The 26,837-nt window shown below is 41.4% G+C and overlaps 1 protein-coding gene across 1 annotated transcript in view; it reads left to right on the plus strand.

Annotated features, from left to right (window-relative positions):
• Positions 1-5,592: 5,592 nt before the first annotated feature.
• The window catches only part of thsd7aa (thrombospondin, type I, domain containing 7Aa), a 209,744-nt gene continuing 188,499 nt past the window's right edge, over positions 5,593-26,837 (plus strand). Inside the window, exon 1 of the mRNA XM_042331989.1 lies at positions 5,593-6,015. Coding sequence (XP_042187923.1) covers positions 5,856-6,015 — 160 coding nt within the window. The 5' untranslated portion in view covers positions 5,593-5,855. The remainder of the gene's footprint in view (positions 6,016-26,837) is intronic.

The raw sequence follows: 26,837 nt of genomic DNA on the forward strand, positions 1-26,837 counted from the left end.
AAAAAGATAAGCTTTGCATATCCAATTTCATTTCCTGTCAATAATCTAATATTTGATGCAACACCTATAAAGTCTAAAGTTTCAAAGCACTTCTCAGGTATTTTTTGTAAAGTGTAGTGACGTTGTGATAATTTGTCTACAAAATGTGGTAACCATTTTGCTCCGCAGCCATAAAGTGAATGACCAATTTCATGCAGAGGATATAAATGCAAGTTGTTGTTGTTGATTGTCAGCCAGGACATGGAGAGAAACGCCCTTCTCTTTTAAATAGGGGCCATTGATTTTTCCTTCAAGTTAAAGGGGAAAGCGGCATCACTTACACTTACAGTGGAGACTGTGTACTCTGTTAATATCAATTTGGTTTGTGTCAGCTTGGCTCAGTTGGTAGTGCTTTTGCCTCCAATGTCAGAAAGACATGTGGAGCTCCACATCAGGACTTGAGCTCATGCTTCAGGCTACTCCAGTACAAGGCTGAAGAAGTACCTCTTTGTTGGTGGTGCCATCCTTTGGAATGAGATGTTAAATCAACGTCCTGTCTGCTTGGCCTGGAGACTCAAATTGATACTTTTACGCAATTGTAGGTTGGACATGCAGTGTGAGGGAAAGAGCCTATTGGGCTCCTGGCAGGCAAACAATAGATCATTACTTTGGGATGCACCAAGGCAGTAGAACAAGAGGACATCGGTGTGGAATTGTAAAGGGTAATTTCAGGAGGCTTTCCTTTAGCTAGAGGGTAATTAACAACTGGAACAGGAAGGGTGGTTAAAGCCAGGACACTGGACTCATTTAAAAAAAACAGCTTGATGTTGTGATGGGAGGATGATAGGGTGAGTATTCTGGAAGTGGAAATCCCGGGGAGGAGGCAAGGGGTTATAAATGTGTTTTTGCTCCAGTTTGAAGCTACCTGAAGGGAGTTGAATGAACATATCACACTGCAGCTCTTTCAGGAGATGTGTGATATAAGGGTAACGTGACATTTTTCTAAGCAAGCAGAGAGTACCTCACCGTGGACTTTTACATATAGTGATTCCTTCATGAGTGTGGCAGACCCATAACTCACAAGTGCTGCAGGTGCCTGTGAGTGATGTAGGTCTCTCATGCATGTGAAAGAACAACATATTCAGTGATCCCATGTGACTTATTCCATTTATTCTGTCGCGTTTCTGTGTTTTAACAGTTCTGTTTAGCAGTGGTCACTAGCATATACACATTGGAGATGCGTTACTTCACTGACCTGAATTATTGATTTTTAATTTAACTTGTATAAACCAACACTTCAATCAGTCTGTGATCCCACAGCGTGGAATACATTTTGGAGTCAAAATTGTGGTATTCTGAAACACATTTTTTTTCTTATTTAAAATGCGTTTTGAAATAACCTGCTTGCTTTCTGAATAATGAGAGGTATCTGAAAAGCTTGGGGTGCTATTTGATAAATCAGATCTGAAAGTGACAAAGCTATGAATGAGAGTCTTTGCACATTTGGATGTAAAGAAGAAATACAGGCAGTGGTAAAATTGTGGAAATGTGGTATGGATCAGAGAATCAGCGGAGGAAAGAGAGCTGAGGATTGAATTGAACTTGGGTTCTGAATTATTTTTGAAAATGGATGTTCTGAGCTTAATCAAAGAATACTGGGCTATCTCAATCTGAATAAGACCTGAGAGATAAAATTGGACAAGACAGAAGCTAACCTCCACAGCTCCTGCCAATTCCTCCTTGTTTCCTCAACCCTCACAACCTCTCTCACCAGCTCACTGAACTCTCTTCTCTTCCTCACATGTAATCTCTAATCAGAACCACATTTCTGCCACTTTGCCCCTCCGCATCCTATCTCATGCCTAATTCTACCAAGACCCTCAATCATGTTTCAACCTCTCCATCTCGCTCCATTTGTATGTTCAAAAGCCTTCAGAAACCTAACTATGACTGTGGCTCTAGTCACCATCCTCATTCTCCCACTATCCGTCTCCTTCTCAGTGTTTGTCAATGACTAACTTCAGACATTTTGTTGGCCTGCCAATCAGAGGCATTACTAACTTTACTCTGTATTTTTTGTTGGGTGAAGATGATATCTAGCAATTCAATGCCATGATCTGCAGACTGGTACTTCAATGCACAACTTAGGTTCTGGACCCAACCGCTGTGACATGGAGGTGAATGGTCATGTACTCATGCACCAGACAATAAATTGACAAGCTGTATTTTTCAAAGATTTAGGGAATAAATGATTTCAGGGTATTTGAGGGATTATTTTATGCTAAATCATAGATTGCGCAGAGAAATAAGAGAGATATATTTTTCATCCAATGTTCTCCCTTTTTCCTCTCTTCCTCTTCTGTTACTTTGCTTATTTTTTCAAATAATAATAATAATAATCCTTGAATTTGATATAGCGCTTTTCACGTCGGGAGGACGTCCCAAAGCGCTTCACAGAATACACTGTAAAGTGAATTGACTGTATGTTTGTGGGCAACCCTCCTCATTGGCTTCCTCATGTACAATTCCCTTCATCAATCCCCACTATCTCACCCAAATGGCCATTTTTGTATGAACTTAGACAATGAAAAGTCAAAGGATACTTAACCAGGTGAGTTGGAGTCACTGTTCTTTCCCAATAATCCCATTCTTTCCCAATAGACGCAAAGTACAGTTTCCAGCAGGTCAATGGTTGTTTGGCCTGAAGGCACTGACTCTAATTGTAGCTCATGCTCCCCCACGCCTCTTTGGCTGAGGTAGATGGGGAATTGAACCTGGGACTGGTCCTGTGTGCAAGGCTCAACCGTTGACAAATGGCACCATTTACTCAGTGAGCCATGAAGTGAAGTGGAAAACTTTGCAAACAGATCAGGGAGTTTGCAAGTATGGCATTTTTCCCTTGGTGTATTGTTGTTTTATCATGCTTCCCACATGTCAGTATAGTTACCAAAGCTGGTGTGTTCAGTATGAATCAGCGCAAACCACCTACTGACAGCACCTAGGGAACCTGTGACTGGGCGGAGGTGAAAATGGTAAACTGACTGAGTGCCACAAAATGGCATGAATCATGCACAAACAACATTTAGCAGAGCCACAAAGGCAATGGGATAGCACCTTATCTAACCTTAAAATCTGTGCTCCTCTTAAATATATAACATGGACACTAATAATAAATTGATTAAAGTGATGCAGGTACCAGCCTGGTTCAAACAGTAGCACGCTCGCCTCTGAGTCACGAGGTTGTGGGTTCGAGCCCCATGTCAGGAATTTGAACTTGCAATCTAGGCTTACGGTCAGTGCAGTGCTGGGTGGGGTGGGGAGTTCCTGCAATGTAGAAGGTGCATTGTAGGGTGAGACATTAAACCACAGCCATTTTGCTTGTTCAGGAGGATGTTATAGATCCCGTAGCATTGCTTTTAAAAGATAAAGGAGTTTCGCCAACAACAATAATAATTATTGCATTTGATTTAGTGCTTCAGCACGTCATCAAGACTTCTCAAAGCGTTTCACACAATTTTATTGTAAAGTGCAATGACTATGTATTTATAGGTAAATGTGGCAGCAATGACAGCATAACACTGTTGCACAAACAGCCAAGGAAGGAGTGATCAATTTTATTTGGGGAATTGTTGGCCAGGACATTGGGAGAAACTCCCTTGACTTTTTGAATAGTACCATGGGATCTTTAACATTCACCTGAACAGGTAGAAATGATGATCTTCCAAATATGTTTTAAAATATCATTCACTTCATGGTTCTTTGTGGAACATTATCATTCACAAATTGGCTGCTGTATTTGCCTATAAATACAGTCCCTATACTTTACAGTATATTCTGTGAAGCACTCCAAGAAACCCTCCCAAGTGAAAGGTGCTATATCAAAAGTAAGGATTATTATCATATTATTTGCATTTTGTATAACATACTGTGCTACTTCATTCTAAAATGTTATCCCTAGTTTTGCATCTTCGAGAATAGTTACCGGCGACAGTATATGTAGAACTGGTCTGAATAATCATTTAAAATATATAACCAATTATTCAGGTTTTGTATAGATGGAAGTCTGCTAATTGACATCAATCCCAGAAAGTAGTTTTTGTTTTCACATTTAACATCTGAGCAATTGAAATATGTTTATCAATTGATGGAGCCACTTCTGCATAAAACCCTCTGAAGGATGGAGCAACAACCACATCTCTTTCCAACATATGTTTGATGTTTTATCAGCTATTTCCCCCACCTTCCCTTCCGTTTGTTACTATTATCTGTGAAGCTTTTCCATATGTTCTTATTACAGTGTTTCCTATCACTGAAGATGCTGACATTGGTTGTTTCCCAATGTCCACGTTGTTCCTAGTTTGTTATTATTCCCACCAACTTTTACCATGAAGCTCTTAACTAAAATATTTCCAGCTCATTTACGTTGCAGCAATTGATTCACATTTAACCAGCCAGTCATCATGTTCACAATGCTTTTAGCCATTTGGTCCATCTCAAGATCTATCTCTTTGACCTTGTTTTCAGTCATCCTTCCCCTCCCCACCTCTAACTCTACCCACCCGACTAACTCGGAGATGCCAAGCCAGTATTGTTAAGCACCTTAGCACGTCCTCCCGACGTGAAATATGCTATATAAATGTAAATTTGTATTCTAGTCAGCATGCATTCAATTGATCATTGCAAAAAAATCTGCAGGATATTCAGCTGTGAATGTGTGTGGGGGTGGGTTTGCATTGTGAAAACCGTTCAATTCTCAGAAAGATCAAGGTTATCTCTCGAAACTGCAGTGAACCACATTGGAATGATTGAGATTTTGTGACCCAGACTGCTACAAAATAGAGAGTGTCATTGCACAGTTGCCTGTCCCGATTAAACGAAGCTCTCAGCGTTACAGTGTTGTACAGCCTTGGAATAGCTATTGCTGGTTCGACTTAATTCTCAGTCTCTAACTGGGACACACCAAGGCTGCAGCAATACAGTTTCTCAATGCCCTTCTTTATCTGCTGATAATCTTATGATTGTTGCTTGTTTTCTGACAGCTGAGGAAAGGTAATCCACACGTGCTTATCTGGGGTGATCATATGGACACACTGCCAGCCTTCCTGAGCCTTTAATTCCCTCTTAGAGGTGAAAAGTGGAAGATAAACAAAAAAAAATGAATGTGCAGCATCCTCACTGCTAATTTGCTGCGGTGTCAGAATACGTAACCAGGCTGTGAGTGGGAATTATATGATCAATGCATTTTAATCTAATACATGTGAAAAGGCTGGATGAGGGGAGGGTTGAAAAATGACAGCCCTCCCAGGGGGACGGTCCCTGGAAATCCTTCCCCCTACATTTGAGTTTCTGGGAGGTGCAGGTGCAGACACGCACTTGCTATGTGCCTTTACCACATGCTTATGGGTGCAGAAAGCATCATTATGCAGCATATCGAGACAGTGGCATTACAGGGTTTGCTTCTTTCCCTCTCTCTGTGCAGCTGGTGTGAATTGCCCCAGTGACTGACTGCTGCCGCAGACAAGACCCGAGTGACCCACTGTATCAGCCAGAGCCCCATGTGGACAGCTGCTTGACTCAGCTGATGGAAACCTGCCGCTAGCCACACACTGACTGCCAGGAGGGAAAACAAAAAGAGCTTCTGCACTTCAGGTCTTTATTGTTTGCTGATGACAGACATCTCATTTTCGCACTTCAGGCAGGCAACCTCCCCGGGAAGAGCCTCCTGCATGCAGAGCGTGTGAGACTGTCCCATCAAAAGGGGAATATAAAGTGAAGACAAGAAAGAAGCATTGCTACCAGGGAAAGGGGTTACAATATCCTTTGTCTGCGGAACTGGAGTAACACTGAAGCAAGCAGCCCCTGCTGTGTCTGGAGCTATGAGACTAAGGAGAACACGCACCACTTCTTTCAGATGTTCAAAGAACTGTGCTCTCTCAGCACAACACTTTGGTGTGGTGTTAGCCCTGGCCTTTGGGATCTGGGATGTTAAGGCACAAGCAGAAGAAGAGTTTCAGTCTGTATATGTGTGGCGACCAGGTAGGACAAATGCACAAAAAAAGGGTCCTCAATCAATCATTTTTGAACTGGATTGCAAATGATGATGTTTTTAACTGATGGCTTTTACGGTGATTTTTTTTTTCTCGGATTGTTCCCCTTGGGAGACTTTTACTATGTATTGTTTGAAAACAAATGTGGTGGACGTGGGAGGGGAGGAAGGTGTAAAACAAAATATGTATTTTTTTTTACTTTGTGTCTTCACTGTCAGATCCCTACTGCTACCACCCACCGAGACAGTTAGTGTAGGGATGGACTGAGACAGTTAGTGCAGGGATGGACTGAGACAGTTAGTGCAGGGATGGATTGAGACAGTTAGTGTAGGGATGGACTGAGACAGTTAGTGTAGGGATGGACTGAGACAGTTAGTGTAGGGATGGACTGAGACAGTTAGTGTAGGGATGGACTGAGACAGTTAGTGCAGGGATGGACTGAGACAGTTAGTGCAGGGATGGACTGAGACAGTTAGTGCAGGGATGGACTGAGACAGTTAGTGTAGGGATGGACTGAGACAGTTAGTGTAGGGATGGACTGAGACAGTTAGTGTAGGGATGGACTGAGACAGTTAGTGTAGGGATGGACTGAGACAGTTAGTGCAGGGATGGACTGAGACAGTTAGTGTAGGGATGGACTGAGACCGAAGGTATCTCAGTGACTCGTGTCTAACCCTCCTCAGTGAGCAAACAGAGGGAAGTCTTGTTTCTCTGGAGCAGGACTGGTCCTGATGTGTGCTTTTCCCCTCTCTGAGACTGAAAGCGGTGTCCCTAGAAAGTGCTCCATCCAGCAGCCCAAGCAGGAGCTGGCACCAACATGCCCACAGACAGAAAACAGTGAGGTTTGAACGATCCCAGTGACTGAGATTTTGGTCTTGAACTCCCAGAGAAGGGAATCTGGCACTCAAATCAGCAAAGCCGCCGAGCAATACATCCCTGTGTGTCTTTCCCTTGTTTTTTTTCCAAAGGGGATTATTGAAGCATTTGCAGGATTAGTTACCTGCATGTGCTGGTGAGCATCTCGTATGTCGAGCCAGAAATAATGGGAAGATTTGTAATTCAGCTTCAAGGAGCAAAGCGTCGGATCGGGTGTGAGTGAGTGTCCTGTGCACTGTTGTGAAGTTCCCCTGTATTACTTGCTGAGATCATGGCTTAGGCTCCCGTATCAAATAAGCATTCAGATGGGGATCGGGAACCAGAGAGAATCAGTTTGCACACTGCATGAAAAACCACTCTTAGCAAATTAGGACTTTGCTTTGAGAGATTTCAAACTTCGGAGTTTCCCAATCCAGTGCCTTGGGACGTCCTCCCGACGTGAAAGACGCTATAGTAAAACGCTGTTGGTGTTTGCTGGCATCTCAGCACACTGGCTGATCAGTTTACAATCTGGTTGATGCCTTGGGTTTCTAAACAGGCTGCAGCTCGCCAGCAGCTCACACAGAGTCTGATGTAGTAGTGTCTCTTTTGCCCAATGCTGTGATCAGTTCAGTGTTATAACCAGTCTGCAATACAGGATAAACCAAGCACTGGGTCTCTGTTTTCTGATTACCCCAAATAACAGGATGATCACAGAGTTGCAAAGGGGTCTGCAATGCATTGGAGAACGATTCCCATGGGTTGGATCAGTGTGACATCCTTCTGGTTATCATAAGGAATCTTCCATTTGCGACTCTTGAGTGCTTCTATAAGGAATCCTGTTCGAAATTGTCACTGTATGGAGATCATTAATGCATAGCAATGTGCTGACTTTCATAGGAATGAGGAATTCTGTACTCCTGCCAGAGATGTGTGCTGGGAGCAAAAGCCTCAACATGTTCAGTTTGTGGAATGAGCATTTAAACAAATTAGGACTTTGCTTTGAGAAATTTAAAACTTCAGAGCCTCCCATAATCCATATTGTGAGATCAAAAGTCGGCAGATCAGTGAGATAATGTTGAGATTCACCAGCAACCAGGTCCTGTCTGGTCTGGTCTTGCCTTAAACACACACACCACCCAGAAAAACACCATAAAAATATCTACAAGCCAAGAAACAAGTAATGAAAAATATAACGTCACTGTTATTTACCTGGTTACGTACCAGTTGCAACCCCAGCCATCATTTGAGATGTGAGAAAAGGCTATGTTTTGCCTCCTCCTCTTCCCTTCTATAGCCAATTATTTTAAAGGGACAGGCCACCCGAAAGAAATCCCAATTCAGACAATATTACACTTTTAGAGTAATCCAATTTGCCTCAGTTTGGGTTGTCACTTCAGATTAGTGCTCATCCCTGTTGGATATAGGACCTTCTCTTTCTTGGGTCAAGAATCTACTTATGCTTATACTACCTCTTTAATTTGGCACATAATACTATTTCTACTTACATCATTAACAGTAAAAATTATAATTGTTTCAATTTGGTGAAGGTGATAAAGAAAAGGCAGGCGATGGATTAAACATTTTACTTATAGGCTGCACTTCACTTCTGGCGATGGTGACTTCCAGGCTGTACCCAAACACATAACCTATCTCGCACTTTGTCACTGAGCTAGAAATAGGTATAACCCAGCAAATAGTGTGCTGTGCCCTGCCCAAATAAATAAGCACGAGTAAACTGAGCAGGTTGAACTGGGAATGGTTGTGTTTCGCTAGAATTGGCAACATTTAAAAATCAGTTCTTGTGCACCACAAAGCCAATTTGAAGGGTCTAAAATTTCTTAGATATTTATTTTAGTTTTATAAAGAAATTTCAGAAGTACACTAAATACCTATTAGTATTCAAAAGGGCATTGTGCGCTCTCAAAAAGTCTGTGATATCTTGTTTTTTTGTGCTCATAAAGATGAGGGATGTCTTTACTGGATATAGACCATCATTTTGTATTGAGTGTTCACATCAATCGCTCAAGTCAGATTTAGTACAGGTTAGAAGCATTTACTGTAAACTAGCAATGGGCTTTAATCCTAACTTCAGAAGCATCCCTTGAGGGAGAAATTCCAACCTGGCTTTTCATTGATTTTTGCCTCTATTTAAATGGTGTTTCAGTAAGTTCTGAATTTCTTAGACAAATCTGGTTTGCTTTAAGTTTTCTTTTCAGCCCTACAGAAAACAAACTTCAATTAAGATTGAATTCAACATTTGCCAAATTCTGGATGTGTTCTAAAATGCCATGTAAATGGAGTCAATCTGGACTTGGTTAGATTTTCTCCTTCCCCCCACCTCCACCCCCCACATGCACTTTCCTATGCTTTATTAGTGACACAGTTCTGTTTCCCATACAATTGGCAGCCTTACTGTGTGGAGCTGACAATTTATTTTTCATTAGTGGTGAATTATGGGGAGTTTTATTCTGTGGAACCATGCCCACTGAGAACTGGGCTGTGACAGACTGAATCATTTCATTTAGGACACCTCAAGAGGCTGCATTTGAATTCAAGCCCCAGATGTACAAGGAAAAGCACACAAGCCCATTGTGTCGCACAGTTCACAAAGCTCACTAATGTATTGCTGTGTTTATATTGCACCTTTTGGAGTGAAACACCACGATTTGGCAGGGATTCATTGCCAAGCTTGCAGGATCAGTTGGGAATCAGCCAGCATCAATAGCACTGGAGGCCTGCTCCTAACACCTCCTGGGAAGAAGTGGTAACAGGAGCAGTGAGGTTTGCCCTGCTCAAAGCTGTCATGCGGTGCATTGAGTGTCTTGGGAACTTTGAACAGGTTGCCTTTTGATGTTATTAAATGGTCGATCACAATCTTTTTTATGACATTTAAAATCAAACTGGTAGTTTGAATCTTCTAAACAAACACGAAAGGTCCATAAAAATGCAACATTTGTATATTTAGAATAAAATAAATTGATCCTGGTCTGTGATTGAATAGTTTGAGATAAATGTTAAGATTGAACTCTCTCGCATACAGTGGACACACAAAGTGAACAAATGCAGTATAGTATATTTCAGGAATAGCAGACTGGGTGTTTGCCTAGTGGTTACAAGCAGAGGTTCTGCTAGTGGATGAGCTGACTGTAACCAGGGTTCATATTTGCAAGCGATGGATAAAGTCTAAATACTGGCTACGTTCCATCTCCTAGTAACAAAGTAGAGATAGTTGGAAGGCATACAGAAAGGAGATAGTCAGCAGGGATAAGGGCACACTTCAGCAGTAATATTGACCCCAATACACTTTGTTTTCTCCTTTTTCTGCCCACACTACAGCACAAAGCTAGCAGAAGCTGATGGTATCGACAGCAGAGAGTCAGCTCCCTGGGCACCTGAGCCTTGTCACTAATGGAATGGAACTGCATTCTGTGGGTATAATTATAGCAGTCCATGTAAGTGTCACTCATTAGGAATGACAAACACCCAGTCTGCTTTAAAAATGAAACCTATTTTGATGTGTGTCATTCTTACAGAGAAACAAAGCTGCATATGCTTTGATTGGGTTGCAATACATGTCAATCTTGCTGATCACAAGTGTCACTAACGTTTGCTGATGTTGACAACTCTGAGTCAGTGGGCCTGTTCCAATGAGCAATCACAGAGAAAATACACTGCAGAGGGAGAAAGACAACTCAGTGCATAGGCAATTCTGTGCCGGGAGCTAAACAAAATGTCCAGCACTCAGTAGTCCACACAGTGGAAATTGCTTGTTATAAGTCCTGCAATTACACCCATATGGGGAAAATTGTTATCTGTGATATGGCATGTGTTGGCTACCAGCTGACCTGGAGGAAATTCCTGTCACTGCACTAAATGTAATTTTTAACAATGCTTCAAGCAGAGAGTGTCGTCTTGTTTCACTGTAATTGTACATGGCTTTGCTGCTGTTCTCCCTCTTTTTTTGAGCTGGTTGTAATAGAAGTAGGAGTCAAAAATGCAAAGTATATTATCACTGGGGTGAGGATGATTACATAGACCAAGCAGTTGATAGCCAATAATTATCATTTGAGAATTTTCCCCCTCACCCACCTCCCCAAGCCAGTGTAACATTTGAGTACTTGTGTCCGTTTCGTTGGTTGATGTGAGAATTATCACTGCTCATAATATCACGCATCACATAATCTTTGCATTTAATATACAATATCACCTTATCTCACTGTTCAAATGTCTCAAGATGCTTTGCAGAATTTAAAGTGTAGTAACTATCACAATCAATACAAAATTACATTTGTATAGCAACGTTCAGATCAGGAGGATGTCCCAAGGCACTGGACAGTCAGGGATTTGGATCTGAGCTGGGGGTTGGGATCGGAGGGAGTGGAGGGCAGGGTGTGAAGGAGGGAGGTCGAAGGCTTGGTCTAAGAGGAGGGTTTTAAGATGTGAAGGAGGCAAGGGAGAGTGCAAGGCGAAGAGAATGTGGGATGGATTTCCAGAGGCTGGGGGCAGAGAGGCTGAAGGCCCAATCGCCGATAGTGGGTCCGGCCGGGCGGGGGACAGATGCAGCAACCAATTTCCACACACCAATGTCCAACAAATAGCCTTGAAGTCAATGACCAATTTTGTCTGGAGAATTGTTTATCAAGACACCAGGAGAAAAACCCTTCCCATGTTGGGACTTTGAACTCATTGTCTAGGCAGACACTCCAGTGCAATGCTGTGGGTGTGCTGCATTGTCAAATGTGCTGTCCTTTGGATGAGATGTCAAAACCTGTTCAGGTGGAAGTTAAAGAAGTTAACGTTAAAGATCCCATTGCATTATTCAAAAAAGAGAAAGTAATTCCTTCCTTGCTTCCTGGCTATCTAATAACATTTGTCATTCACTTTGTGGCTGCTTATGGGACATTGCTGTGCACAAATTGGCTGCCATATTCACCTACAAAATACACTTTACAAAAAGTGATGTGATAAGGCATTACATCAGATACAAGGATTATTATGAATATCTGCTTTAGTATACAGTAGCCAAATTCTATCTAAGAATCCATTTGAGAATCTGCTTAACAAATTTCATTTCTTTGCTAATTTAGAAAATGGCATTAAGCCTTATTTGTTCTGTAAATTAGGATTCTTTTAAATAGATTCGGGTTTAAATTAAGTTTAGACAGGTTTCTATTACTCATGTCTTGAGAGAACCAATATGCTCCCGAAAATATCTGTGTGCAGCTCATAATTTAAACTATTCCATATAAAGTATTGGAATAATATTAGGGACAGGGTCTGGTGTGCAAAGCAGTGTGCAGGACTATGAAGTAGGGCAGCAATTCTTTAACTGCTTATGGCTTTTTCTGCTAACCTTCGCCTATAAAACACTATATTTTTCTGTAAATTCCTGTGAAGTGCTTTGAGATGTCCTCCTGACGTGAAAGGTGCAATATCAAACCCAAGAATTATGACTATTATGATATCAAATATCATCACCAATTTCAGTAGTTCCTGATAAATAACTTCTATTCCCTTCTCCCTCATGTGTCAATCTAGCTTCCTTATAAATGTATTTATACTATCTGCTTCAACCACCAAGTTCGGCAGTGAGTTCCACATTTTCAACTCCACATGAAGGAATTTCTCCTAAACTTTATAATCATTATTTATTATCCAGTACTTCGAGACGCTATTGTCGATGAAGGGTGCTATATAAAGTAGGTTGTTGTTGTTTATTTTATTGGTGAAATTCTGTCAAAGATTCAAAAATTTAATTTTAGACATGTCGTTATTGCAGCACAGGCAAAACTTTGCAGCCACTGACCACAATTTGGGATTAAAAATATAATTTCAAAGCAGATTTGATTTTATCAAGTCGATCTTGACTGTGATGTATTAGAGGATTTAAGTGAGGGGATTTACATCCATGTCAGAAAAAGGAAACGTCTGTTAAAGGCAATGTTAGATAATACTGCTTACAGAAAATGATAATGCTTCTGACAGCTCTCGAAATCTGAATGATCAAAATAAATAATTAAATAAGACAAATCATTTAACCCTTCACTCATCCATGTTCATAGAATATAATTGCATAGGACATTACAGCACAGAAACAGCCTATCTAACCTAATAGTCGGTTCTGGTGTTCAAACTCCACATGAGCCTCAAGCCCTCCTATCCCTCTCTCCTGCATTGCTCTCCCAAGCCCCTCTGTTCCCTTCTACCTCATGTATGCATCAAGGTTTGTCTTAAGTATGTTGATGGTTTCTGCTTTGACCACAGCTTCTGACAGTGAGTTCCACATTCTCACCACTCTCTGCATAAAGAAGTTCCTCCTAAACTCCCTTTTAGATTTAGCATGTATGAGGGTTTCGGTGGCCTGCAGTGTGAGACAGTGGTGGGGCCGGGCGACATTGCGGAGGTGCGGGAAGGCAGAGCGGGTCATGGCACAGATGTGGAGTAGAAAGGATAGTTGAGGGTCAAACAAGACCCCAAAGTTCCGGACTGGCTTAGTAAGGTGGAGTGTGCAACCATGGATGGTGATGCTGAGATGAGGAGGCGCTGACGGGAGCCAATCAGGACAGCTTCAGGCGGTTAACGTTCAACTGAAGAAAGTTAGCTCTCATCCAGGATTTGATTATTATTATATTAGTGAATGCAAGGATTATTAGAGAGGAAATGTGCTCCTCTCAACAGATTCAGGTCTACTGCAGTCCATTGCGCTTACTGAGCATGTCAAAGGACAATTGAAAGCTGTCCAAACGACAGTAAAAGTCAATTACCAGTTGCAGCCAGAATTGAACTTGCAGCCCTTCTGGGACCTGACCAAACAATATTTATTTTATAGAGAAAGATTTTTGGGGGGCACTGTTGTAATACAATTTACACTTAGTGCCTTTCATGTGAGGAAGATGTCTTAAAGGACTTGACAATGGCTGCTTGGCACCCAAGCTTGGGGAGGAAGCTGAGGGTGATGGCAAAGATGTCCTAAACCACAGTCAAAGAGGTATGTTTAGAGGTTTTAGATTGAATATTTGGTGGTGATTTGTCACAAACACATGTGGTATAAATGGGGACTGAGGCAACAAGAGCTGCACTGGAATCCCAAGCCTATCAAATGCAAGGATTATTATTATTATTATAACTCCACCTCGAGTCTCGGGTTCTCTTCAAACCTTAAGGCTATCCAATGGACCACAATAGCATGTTCTGGATCTATACATTTCTATCTACATAATAATGTCATTGTGGTATTAGTTCTATTAGAAATCAATTACGCTAAGAACCCACAGACTGCAAAGAGAGTTGTTGTCTGGTGTAATTATAGGTTTGGGCATTTCTTTCCCCAGAGTTTAAAGAAACTGTACCATCTCAGTGGGTAATCTATTGGAGAAGTGGTGACCACATGGGGTTAATAATTAATATTCCACTGTGTACAAGTGCTGAATCAGTCAATTTAGAGCAAACATCTTACAAATTCAACCTTGTGTCCTGTGTAAGTCAAAGGTTGACAGCAGAACAGTTTCATTATGCTGTCCAACAGCTGCAAGGCTGTCTTGTTATTAAAATATACAGAGTCCCTGTTTTGTTCATAATGAAGTGAAATAAGGAAGGCGCTTCTTTGATTACTAAGGAAAGAGTGGCGGTATCAATTTAATTTTTGCAAACAAACATGAATTCTCAGTTGATTTGTGGTAGTTATTATGAATATCACCCTTTGATAAAAGGGCACGGCTGATGACAGACCAACCAGCCTGGCTCCTCAGCAGGACTTGAAGGGGCAGACAAGTCATACAGAGCAGTGATTCTGCTCCAAGTCAACAAAAATCCATCATCAAAATCTGACCAAAAACAAAACACTTTGATTAATCTTCCCACTCAAACCCTATTAACCATGCAAGCCAAGCCCTAATGGATAGGGTGGTCCTAGCTAAACAAGCAGCAGGAAGCTTGTTGTCAATGGCATGCTATGTGGTATTAGCTGTTTAAACTCCAGCAATATAACAATGCACAATTAGGGTCACTAAGCCTTGGCTCTTACCAACCTGTGCCTAATATTGTATGGAATTAGGGAAGCATGGTGCGTACCGCCAGAGAGAGAATGTGCATTGCATTCAACAATAAATTACATTTGTATAGCGCCTTTCACATAGGGAGGATGTCCCAAGGCACTGGACAATCAGGAATTTGGATCGAAGCAGGGGGTTGGGATCAGGGGTCAGGGAGGCTAGTGGCAAAACACTCATGGAAATTTCCATGAGCAGATGACATATGGAGGTTGAAATCTCAGTCTGGTTTGGATAGTTTAAGCATGGTGATCATCTATCTACTGGGCCAACATTGTTACGCAATTACAGTAAGACAGTCACTCTGTATCAAATATTATAACAATAATCCTTGCATTTAATATAATGCCTTATGTCATTGAGGCATCTCAAAGCGCTTCACAGAATATACTATAAAATGGATTGACTGTGTATTTTGTGGGCAAAATGTGGCAGTCAATTGCACACAGCAGTGTCCCACAAACAGTTATGGATTGGGTAACCAAATTATTTATTTATTGATTATTAAACCCTTCAATGAATAAATAAAGGATAAAACAGAGATTGGTATGTGGGGCTGAAATCTTGAATTAATCAGATAAAACCCTCATTACATTCAGGAAGAACTTTGGCACAGTAATCCAATAAATATCTATACTTCATTGAGATTAGATTTGTGGGAAGTCGCTGCAAGTAAGAAATATGCTGGCCCTTTCAACTTCATGTCTGGAATTCCAGGTAGTGATATATCTCAAGACATCACTCTCAGTCCTTTTAAGAAGCCTCTAAAAAGATATTTTAGTGTTCATTCTCTGCATAATGCTGCCAAATGCACCTAGCTCAAATCTGATTTAACCGTCCACCGGTAGACCTGACTGTACCCCATAAAAACTTATTAGTTCGCCCTCGCCTCTGCTAAATCATCCTTCTATTTCAAGGTAAGCTGGGAGGCCAAGGACAACCCCATGCTTCTCTTCTCCACTACCAACTGGCTCCTCCGTCGTCCCTCTCATGCCTAGCCCATTCCTCCAACTGCGAGGAGATGCTGGATTTCCTCAAGACCAAAATTGAGGGATCCATTCAACCGCCTCCATCCTCCCAAACACCAACCCCTCCCCATCTCTCCCTCTACACCTTCAAACCTGTCTCCCCCTCCTCTCTCACCACCACTGTAAACCACATGAAACCCACCACCTGCTCCCTCAACCCCATTCCTACCCCTCTCCATACTTCTCAGCTCTACCTCCTCGCCCCTTTACTTTCAGACCTGATAAACCTCTTCCTGTCAACTGGCACCATTTCCATCCCCCTAAAAACAACTGTTATCACTCTCCTTAAAAAAAACTTTCCCTGAACCCATCACTAACTACCACCCCATCTCAAATCTCCCTTTCCAAGGCCCTTGAAAGAGTTGTTGCTTCACCGTGGTTCTCAGGGCTCTATCCTCGGTCCTCTCCTCTTCAACCTGTACATGTTTCCTTTTGATGACATTATCCATAGTCATGGGGTTAACTTCCACATGTACGCAGATGACACCCAAATCTATCTCTTCGTCTCTGCCCTCGACCCCAGGATCACGGATGTCCTGACAGAATATCAGCAAGATCGAGGCTCTCTTGATGGGTTCGCGCCAGTGCCTTCACACCTCAGATGCTGACAGCATCAGCATTCACAGATGCACACTTCACCTGACCAAGTCAATCAGTCAGTAAGCTAGGCATCATTTTCGACCCTCAACTGTCCTTTCTGTCCCACATCTGTGCCATGAACCATTCTACCTTCCCAACCTCCATAACATTGCCTGACTCCGCCACTACCTCACCTCTCAGGCCGCCAAAACCCTCATACATGCCTCCAGGCTCGACTATGCCAACGTTCCTTGTCAGCCTTCCTAACTTCCCTCCACAAGCTGCAGATCATCCAGAACTCTGCAGCTCGTTTCCTCTCCTGCACCAGGCTCTGTGAACCCATCACACCCGCCCTCCCCCGGCCCACCTCACCATCGGTGGTTGGGCATTCAGCCTCTCTGCCCTGACCCTCTGGAACTCCATCCCGCATTCCCTTTGTGTTGCTCTCACCCTTGCCTTCTTCAAGGCATGCCTAAAGACCCTTGTTTTCAACCACGCCTTTGGCCATCCTCCTACCCTTTCTGCCTTCTATCCTCCCTGATCCCAACCCACACCGCTCGGGTCCTAATCTCTGACTGTTCAGCGCCTTGGGGCATCCTCCCAACGTGAAAGGTGCTTTACAAATGTAATTTTGCATTGTATCTTGTATTGTATTATCACTAATAATAACATTTATGTTAGTTATAATATTTGAAATCTCTGCGTCCATGCCTTTGGTCAATATCATTAAATCCCATTTCCTTTCTCAGTGTCCATGATTATATTTGTCAAGAGCATTGAAACTTTCTGTTGCGTGAGAGGTACTATATCAATGCAAATTATTGTTATTGTACTTGGGGACGTGATCATTTCTCAGACTATTAGACCTGGACCTGCTGGACATCTATGTTTTCTGAACATACAGAGGTCTCCTGGTGGCTTACTGCTTTCCATTTTATATTTTACAAATGACCCATATGTCTCTTTTGTTTCATTCAATGGACCGACAGCATGAACTGTGATCAGCCATCAGTAATGGGTTTGCCACTGACTGCTACAAGCCGGTATAATTACCAGACAGTGGGACAAGCTGTTTGGTTTCGATCATACTGCAAAACAGCTGCTGTTGACAATTTGATTCACTGATTGTCTGGTCATAGAAAATCACAGCACTTTCCAATTTTGAAAAGGTTGGGACGCTAAGATCAGAGAGTGAAACATTTGGGTTAACAGCTTTGAAATCAATGAACTATGAAGAAAATTGTTTTAAAAAGCACAACAGCTTGTCTTCCCCAGTTCTGGTTGGACAACAGATATATTCTAATTATCAAGCATAATACAAAACGATGTCTAAATGTAATCCATGTAAATCATTACTAGTGTATTAGATCTCTTTATAATACACTTGGCTTTTATTCAAATAACCTCTTTTTATTTTGAAACTGATTGTAATAATGGCGGAGGGATAATTTAATCTGTGCATTATTCTGAGTCTTATCACTTTGTGATCCATCCTTGCAGTTCTGCTGCATTAAGCAGACAATGCATGAGAATAGCCTTTTAGCATTAATTGTCTACATAATCACTAATGTTGCACTTAATATTTTACATAATTGACAATAATTCCGTTTTTGTTTTACAACAGAACGTGATATTTGCCGAGAACTAAAACTCATTTCAATGGGAGGAATTTATTTACTATAAATTTTAACCCATTTTCTCCCGTTTACTCCTCCTTCCTCTGGTGAAGGTGGGAGTACATGTTACAATAATAATCCTTGCATTTTATATGGCACCTTACCATGTCTTTGAGATGTCTCAAAGGGCTTCACAGAATATACTGTAAAGTGAATTGACTCTATATTTTGTGGGTGAAACACAGCAGCCAATTGTGCACAGCAGTGTCCCACAAATAGTCTGGGTTCAGTGACCAAGTTATTATTTTTAAAAATATATTTTGAAGGGATTTTTATCCTGGAAAAGCGATCCACCGGTTCACCAACAACTGGGTTCCTACGTACTGCTTAGGTAAACAGCGAATGTGGAATAAGGAAACTTGGCCAACATTTTGCCCTGCTGGGAATCGAACCCACATCCCAATCTTGCCCAAGCTGTAGTTCTTGAGGAGTTAAAAATATCCACGTGTTAACCTGGATAGTGGGGTCTGTCATGGTCCGATCATTAAATTGACGATTTTTTGTTAATGAGTTAAAAATGTAAAAAAAATGCCAAATCCTGTGAAGCATCTTGAAATGTCCTGATGTGAAAGGCGCTATCTAAATGTAAAATTGTAGTTGTTTTTTCATTATAACTAAATTGTTACTATTTTAGTGATTAACAGAGCAGTGACTGTTGGCAGGCTGTTTCACCACAGAGGTCAACGCAACCTGTCCTCACTCAGACATGCACATGTGCCTACTTTCTAACAAAGGTCACTGGATACTGATCAGGAGCAGGAGCCTTGTTTGATATTTCCCTGAGCCAAGGGGGTGTTGAGGCCAATTGCAGTACCCGAGAGGCTACCCTGCTGAGAACAGTTAATGCTTTGTACGTGCAACGTTTTTATCTGCATGGTTTAGTTGGAGTATTTAAAGAGAGTACAAATGAAAGTTTAATAATAATCCTTGCATTTGATATTGCGCGTTATCACATATTTGAGACATCTCAAAGCGCTTCACAGAATATACTGTAAAGTGAATTGACTACATTTTGTGGGCAAAACGCGGCAGCCAATTGCACACAGCAATGTCCCACAAACAGTCGTGGATTGAGCGACCAAATTATTATTAACACAATCTGTTCTGAAACTCATTGTTAGATGTGCCTTTGGATGAGATGATCAACTGAGGTCTTGTCTCCATATTCAGGTGGATTTCAAAATCCTATGATAAGATTTGAAAATACCAAAAAAAACTGATAAATTGGTCGCTTCATGTTTGTTTGTGAAACTTGCTATGCATAAAGTGACATCAGTGACCACCTGGAAGTCAGGAAATTTTTCATGCTTTGATTATCACCTGGCCTATGAGATATTGGACCCTGATGATATAATGGGATTACCCTGTACTAGCAATTGATACTTGAGTCCGGTAGCTCAGTGGTTAGAGCACTCGCTTTGCAAGCGAGAGAGCTGAGTTCAATTCCAGGCAGAGGGCGAAACCTTGGGCAAGTTTCCTTACTCCACACAGAGCCTAATAATAATCCCTCCAAAACCAAAAAAAAAAAAAAAAATTGGTCATTTTCAATCTACGACTGTTTGTGGGACATTGCTGTGCGCATTTGGCTGCCGCGTTTGCCCACAAATATACAGTCAATTCACTTTACAGTGTGTTCTGTGAAGCGCTTTGGGACGTCCTCCCGACGTGAAAAGCGCTATATCAAATGCAAGGATTATTATTATTATTATTATTGAGACCAGGATAAAGACCATCTTGTTACGAAAGTACCAGGATTTATTTATGTGCTATCTCAGGCAAAACAGAAATATAACTGGCATGCAAATGAAGCATGTGTCTCAAGTTAGAAGATTGCGTGTTCAAGCCCCAGGGCAAGACCTGAGCTTATGGTCTAGCCTCACATTCCAAGGCAGTACAGGGGCAGCACCATAGGTGATAACTTTCTGATAAGGAGTTAAACAGAGATCCTGTCTGCTTGTTTCTAGGTGCACTGTGAAGTCCTATAGCTTAGTGATTAGAGCACTTGTCTCGCAAGCAAGAGGACCTGGGTTCAATTCCCGGACAAGGTTTATGTTGGGCAAGTTTCCTTACTACACATACCTCTGATTACTTGGCAGTACGTAGGAACTCAGCTGTTAGTCGATTGGCGGATCGCTTTTCCGGGAATAATAATCCCTCCAAAAAATAAACAATAATTTGGTCACTCGATCCACGACTTTTTGTGGGACACTGCTGTACGCAATTGGCTGCCATGTTTCGTCCTAAAAATATACAGTCAATTCACTTTACAGTGTATTCTGTGACTAGAAAATGTGACATGGCGCTATGTCAAATGCAAGTATTATTATTATAATACATTTAAAATCCCATGAAACTCCTGATCGTCTTGCCAACAATGAAGCAGGTGGATAGAATTCCTGGTCTGAAAGCCTGTTGGGAGTGAGTATTATGGGTCTGAACTTGGTGGAAGGACAGAGGTAGACAGATTGTGGGTACCACACAGAGGCTACTGAAGTTCCTTCTGTTCCTAAAGCGTAATTACTAAATTATGTCTCTTCCTGCATATTGTGGTCTGGATTTCTGCTACAGTACCATGACTGCAGGTGTAATCTTGTTGGTACAAATGGCTGTCAAGCTTGCTTACAAAAACACTCAGTACACGTCTAGTAATTACTGGTGAAGATCTCTGAAATGCTGTGACTTCAGAAGGAGCTATAAAACAACAAAATAACTGTCTCCTTACAAATGGCACAATCGTTTGTGTACAAAACATGTTTGATACATTATAGGTTTACCCACAAAGCACATACAGTGACGCACTTTGCAGTACAAGCCTGTGAAGCGTTTTGAGATGGCTCATTGATGTGACTACGGCCTATGTCGAATGCAAGGATTTGTATGGTATAAGTAAGTTGTTTTGTCAGTAGAAACTGGAGTTTTAGGAGAAGCTGTGGAACTGAAATGTCAATTGTTTGCTGTTTTTTAGCACACAAAGATAAATGCATGCTGGTGGGTGTTTACCAGCTAAAAGTTGCATGTAACTTTTGCTCTTTAACACACTAATGGCACTGCCAGAAGCACTGAAAGAACATTGATGCAAAGCGAGAGTTTAATGTGAAAAAAAGATTGAGGCTGCGAATGAGCACTGAACCTAAAGAGGGAATCTCACGAAATTTGCAGATCCAACCACTTTAAATGAGTTCAGATATCCAAAGTTCATGCTCTTAGATGGATCTGGATCTGTGTCTTATTGTTTCTCCCCGGTGGGAATCTTTATTTTCCAATAGGACAAAATATATTAGTGTAAAGATTGTATGGGTCATTTTTCCTTTTGGTGTTGCAGTCACATTGCATAGTTGGCTGAATGATATCAAAGTCCCCAGTGAACAAGAGTATTGTGGCATTTGAGGAAAATGTGAATGGGAGACAGATTGTGAAGAATTCTTTCTGACAGTTGTCACAATGATAAAACCACTGTTGGAAAAACTGCTGCTATTTTGAGTGCAACTTCACTAATAAAAGTGCATATCGGCCACATCACTAGATCTTCATTTCAGAATGTCTGCTTTAACATCAGAAAGTATCAGTGTAAACTAGAAATAATATGCCAAAGTATTGTAGCAGGTTGCTGGGGTACTGGGTTTACAATAATCGAAAGCTGTCTTAACCAAAACACAAACTTTCATCACTAAACATAACTACAATTGTGTACTCAGCACAATTTTTGGGGGGGTTATAGGGACATTCACTTCATTGTGACTTGTTGGACAATGTGGTGCGCAAATTGGCTGCTGAATTTTGCCTGCAAAATACAGTCACTGCAGGTTACAGTATATCCTTTAAAGTGCTTTGGGGCATCCTCCTAATGTGAAAGGCACTATACCAAATTTTGTTGTTCTTGGTATTATTATAATTGGATTATTTAATTATTATAGCTCCTGGAATTAGGTAAGATGGGTACATCCCTCCAGGGAAATATTTCATTTCAGACACAGGGAAGTTTCCATGTATAGGTGGCATATATTTGTGGAAGTGTCTGGTTTGTAAACTGTTGATCATGGTGATGGTTTCCTCATATGTCAGAACATTGGTTGTCTTTTAAAAAATCTGTTGATCTCTCTTTTAAAGATTCCACTGATTCTGCCTCTTCTGGGGCAAAAGTAAGTTGTTCCTTTGGAAGGCACATTTAGCACCAGAGACGGTGAAGCATTCTTACCTAACAAATCAGACTGCTGGCAGAAACTGATGTTTATTTGTTACAACTAAATTCTCTCCTGCTCCAATTAGGACACAGAATAGCTTCCATAGAGACAAGAGCTATAGGAAAGATGTATAGACATCTGAGATAATCTAAACTCTTTGATGTAATGCTGACACTATGATTGATTTCCAGAATAGTGCAACCTAAGAAGAAATAGCTTGCTGGCAAGAAGGATGACTCAGGGCAGCCCAGTTTTATACTATCAACAAGCAAGCATTGCTTCCTTTTCTATCAACCAAACCAAATGCTTTCTTTTTTATATAGGCCGTTACAAAGTAACAAATAACCAGTTTAGACTGCATAGCTCACCAGTGCAAGGAACTGGTAAGCTTCCTGCTGCTTCTCCAGCTAGGATAACCTTTCCCATCAGAGTAATGCTGTGCAAGGTTATCGAGATTTGAGGAGGAGGAATCCCATCACTCATTGATGTGTCTATTCCTCCAAGTCTCACTGATGGGCCAGGTGGTCTAGTCGATCAACAACAATGCCCAGGAGAACTGCAGAACTTCCTGGCTCAAGTATTGGATCACCAATTTACTCGATTCTGCTCTTCCTTCACAAACCATGTTACCGTGGAGCAAGGTTGACCCTGCTTACCTCCTCTCCAAGAAAGATGGTCACGAGTTAATCATCAGAAAGCTAACAAGCTTGAGCTCTCACTAATTGTATAGCTGGTACTAGGAATTCCTCCCGAGCAATTTGTTTAAGTAAAACAGCTGTGTGCAAAGTATATGAGGGCATAGCCATTATCGTCCAGATCATAACCAGAGCAGATTCTATCATCGCAATGCAGTGACAGCTTGGTATATATTAGAATGCTCTCTCCCTGTAACAGCCTGGAGACAGGCAGTGTGATAAGAGAATGTAACAGTCGATCTGGTAGCCTGATATTATTGAGGAAGAAGTCCATATGGATTCTAAAAGTGCTGCTCAAAATTCAAAATGTATAATATCTGAGAGGACCATTAAAGTCATTTACCTCCGAAATAAAGACTTGGTTAATTTTGAGATTTTTTTTGTGATAAAAAAACATGTTGAAGGTTTGTCAGAAAGCATCACAACCTTTTTCACTGCACATTTCTGAACAGCTCCCAGGTTGCCCATAACTATTGTAAATGATTCTGTGGCCAAATTAAATGTGTGGGGCCAAGAAAGCTTCCAAAAACAAGCGGTGTAACTTTGTGTATTTGGGCAACGTATATCTAATTTCCTTTTAAAACTCATGCATTTTGTTTTAACTATGGGCATGTGTCTCAGTTTAAGCACTGGGACTGAAATTGCATGATTTATTAATAATAACCCTTGCATTTGATATAGCACCATAGCGTATTCGAGACGTCTCAAAGCGCTTCGCAGAATATGCTGTAAAGTGAATTGACTGTATATTTTGTGGATGAAACATGGTAGCCAATTGCGTACAGCAGTGTCTTACAAACAGTTGTGGATTGAATGACCAAATTATTACTTTTATTTTTGAAGAGATTATTACCCCTGGAAAAGCAATCTGCCAATCAACTAACAACCAGGTTCCTACTTACTGCTAGGTAAATAGAGACGCGTAGAGTAAGGAAACTTTCCCATGTTTCACCCTGCCTGGGAATTGAACCCAGGTCCTCTCGAATGTGAAGCGAGTACTCTAACCATTATGCTTTAGGACTGCACAACACAAGATATATTTTCTTTCATTCCTACAGCAGTGTCTTGGTTCTGTGTCTTGATTTTTGTAAGACAGTTTGATGCAGGTAAATGCAGGTTCTTGCCAGAACTGGAGATTTTGAGTTGCAGATCAGTGCTGTAATGTGCTTTGGAACATTTGTGTGTTATTGACAGCAGAATGTCTAATGCTGGTAAGAGGTGGGTTTCAGCACTTATTATAAGTTCCGTTTTCCTTTGAAAGTGGGAGGCTGAGTGAAAATAGTGCAGTTATTATGTATTTCACGTAGCTGAGAACCAATGGACGCGGTGCAAGCTGAAACTGTCAGCTGTAGTTAATAGTTTAGTGAAGTGAGTTGATTGAGGAATCAATTGTTACCTCAGATAAAGGAACGATAGATCAAAGGAACATGGGAGCATAGAACATAAAATAAATAGATCATTTGGCCCTTCATGTCCACTCTGCCATTAAATTTAATGCACACATTCGTTATATCGAGGCTTGACTATGCAAACTCCTTATTTTTCTCTTTGACCGAGCCTTCAGCTCCCCTCTCGACTCTCTTCCCCCTCCTCGCTCCCTTCCTTCCCTCCCCTCACCCTGACCATTTCCCCCTCCTTGCTCCCTCCCTTCCCTCACCCTGACCATTTCCCCCTCCTCGCTCCCTCCCTTCCCTCCCCTCACCCTGACCATTTCCCCCCTGCTCGGGTCATGACCCAACTGTGCAGCGCCTTGGGACGTCCTCCTGACGTGAAAGGCGCTTTATAAATGGAATCTTGTTGTTCTTGTTGTTGTTGTTGTTGTGCCCCCACCCTCTGGAAGTCCATCCCACAGTCCCTCTGCCTCGCCCCCTTCCTTACCTATTTCAAGACCCATCACAAAACCCTCCTCTTCGACCGTTTTTTTGATCACCCTGCTTCCCCTCCTGCTCTCCAACCTCCCCAATCCCGACCCCCAGCTCGGTCCAAAACTCTGACTGTCCAGCATCTTGGGATGTCCTCCTGACATGAAAGGTGCTATACAAATGTAATTTTGTTGTTATTGTTAATGGGAACTCTTTAATCCCATTCTCCTGCCTTTTCTCTATTGCCCTTAAAATCCTTACTTACCAAGTATCTATTTAACTGATTCTATTTTAAGATCACAGGAATGAATAGCTAGCAATTTAAATTTCTGCTTGGGTGCCATCATCAATGGTTTTATTAATTAAATTCTGTTTTATGTGAATGTAGAGATTCCAGCAGAGAAGGAGATCATTCAGTCCATTGTACCTGTGCTGGGTTACCTCTCAGTGAAGCCATTTGTTTAATTCCCATTTTCCAGTGCATTCCCCATGCACTTTCATATCTTTCATTTTTAAATGTCATATCTGGCTTGGTTTTAATAGTTTCTTACAGTATCATGTTCCATATACCAATAACTCTGTGTGAAAACATTTCTTTCAACCCCCCAACCATGTTAAAACAGTGTGAGACAACAATAAAAAAAGTGAAACAATGCTGGGCTATACTGCCAAAACATTTGAGGTCAGATCCCAGACATCATGCTCAAGCTATATAATTCTCTGGTCAGGCTGTAAATAGTGTACTGGCTTTAGAAAAGAGGAAATTTAACAGTAACTAAAATCTGAGGGAGTATTTGTGTTCAAAGCATTCCCAGGAGAAAAAGGGGGAAGAAAATCACCGTTTAAAATGTTATTTTTCCTTTCTGTGTTATACCGTATTTAATGTTGTTCCACCGGCTCGTGCAGTGGGCCTCAGTGGTGTCAGTTATGGGGAGGAGCCAGAGCTGTTCGGTTAAGTTATGGAGGACTGGGTGCTTTGGACTCCCCTGGGAGCTAATCTCGAGTCAGTGGCTTGACACTGGGAAAGCTCAGTGGGCTCTACAGTATATTCTATCCTTTGGATAATTATCCTCAATAATTTGAATACAGTATACAGTGCTCTACAGTATATTCTATCCTTTGGATAATTATCCTCAATAATGCCGCCTGACACATAACAGCTCTTTCCTTGATGAAAACACTCTGAATGCTTTAACTCAGACATATCATTGATTGTTAATGAAAGGTACACAGGTCCTTTATGCTCAGGTACTATTCATTAGCTGACAATTTAACTTAATTGCCCAACTTAATAATGTTATTTTATTTACTTTTTCACTTTTACTCTCAATGAAATGATGCTTCTACCAACAACTATAGCACCAGGAAACAGTTAATAGTCCCTCCCTCCCCCCCAATCTGATTAAATGTCAAGTATTAAAAAAAATTAGGTAATGTGGCAAGATGTCTTGTAAGCCATCTGCACAAGGTCATGACACCTCTGGCAGTCTGCTGCTCATGAAAGCATTATTTTTTTGCACTGTCATCCTAATGTATTCTTGATAGGTCACTTTCCATAGCATCTCTATCTCAGGATGTTGCATAAATAGCCAGTCAGCTGCATTTTATTAGTTGCCACAACACAGCAGTTTTTAGGATCCTTAAGACAAATTTCCAGTTTCATGGCTTGATTTCAAGATCCTCATCCTTCTTCACTTTTAAATCCATCCTCTGTCTTGCCTTCTAAAATCCCACTAACCCGCTTGCTTACCTCACTCGGCAGGCACTGGCCTATTTCATGTTCCCTCCCCGTCCCACCATCGGCAGTCCAATCCGAAGTCCCTTCGCCTCACTCCTTCCTTTGCCTACTTCAAGGTCCATCTCAAGACTGTCCTTTTTGACTGC

Source organism: Callorhinchus milii, unplaced genomic scaffold (genome assembly GCF_018977255.1).
Source record: "Callorhinchus milii isolate IMCB2004 unplaced genomic scaffold, IMCB_Cmil_1.0 Scaffold2, whole genome shotgun sequence".
In the NCBI taxonomy this organism is placed as follows: domain Eukaryota; kingdom Metazoa; phylum Chordata; class Chondrichthyes; order Chimaeriformes; family Callorhinchidae; genus Callorhinchus; species Callorhinchus milii.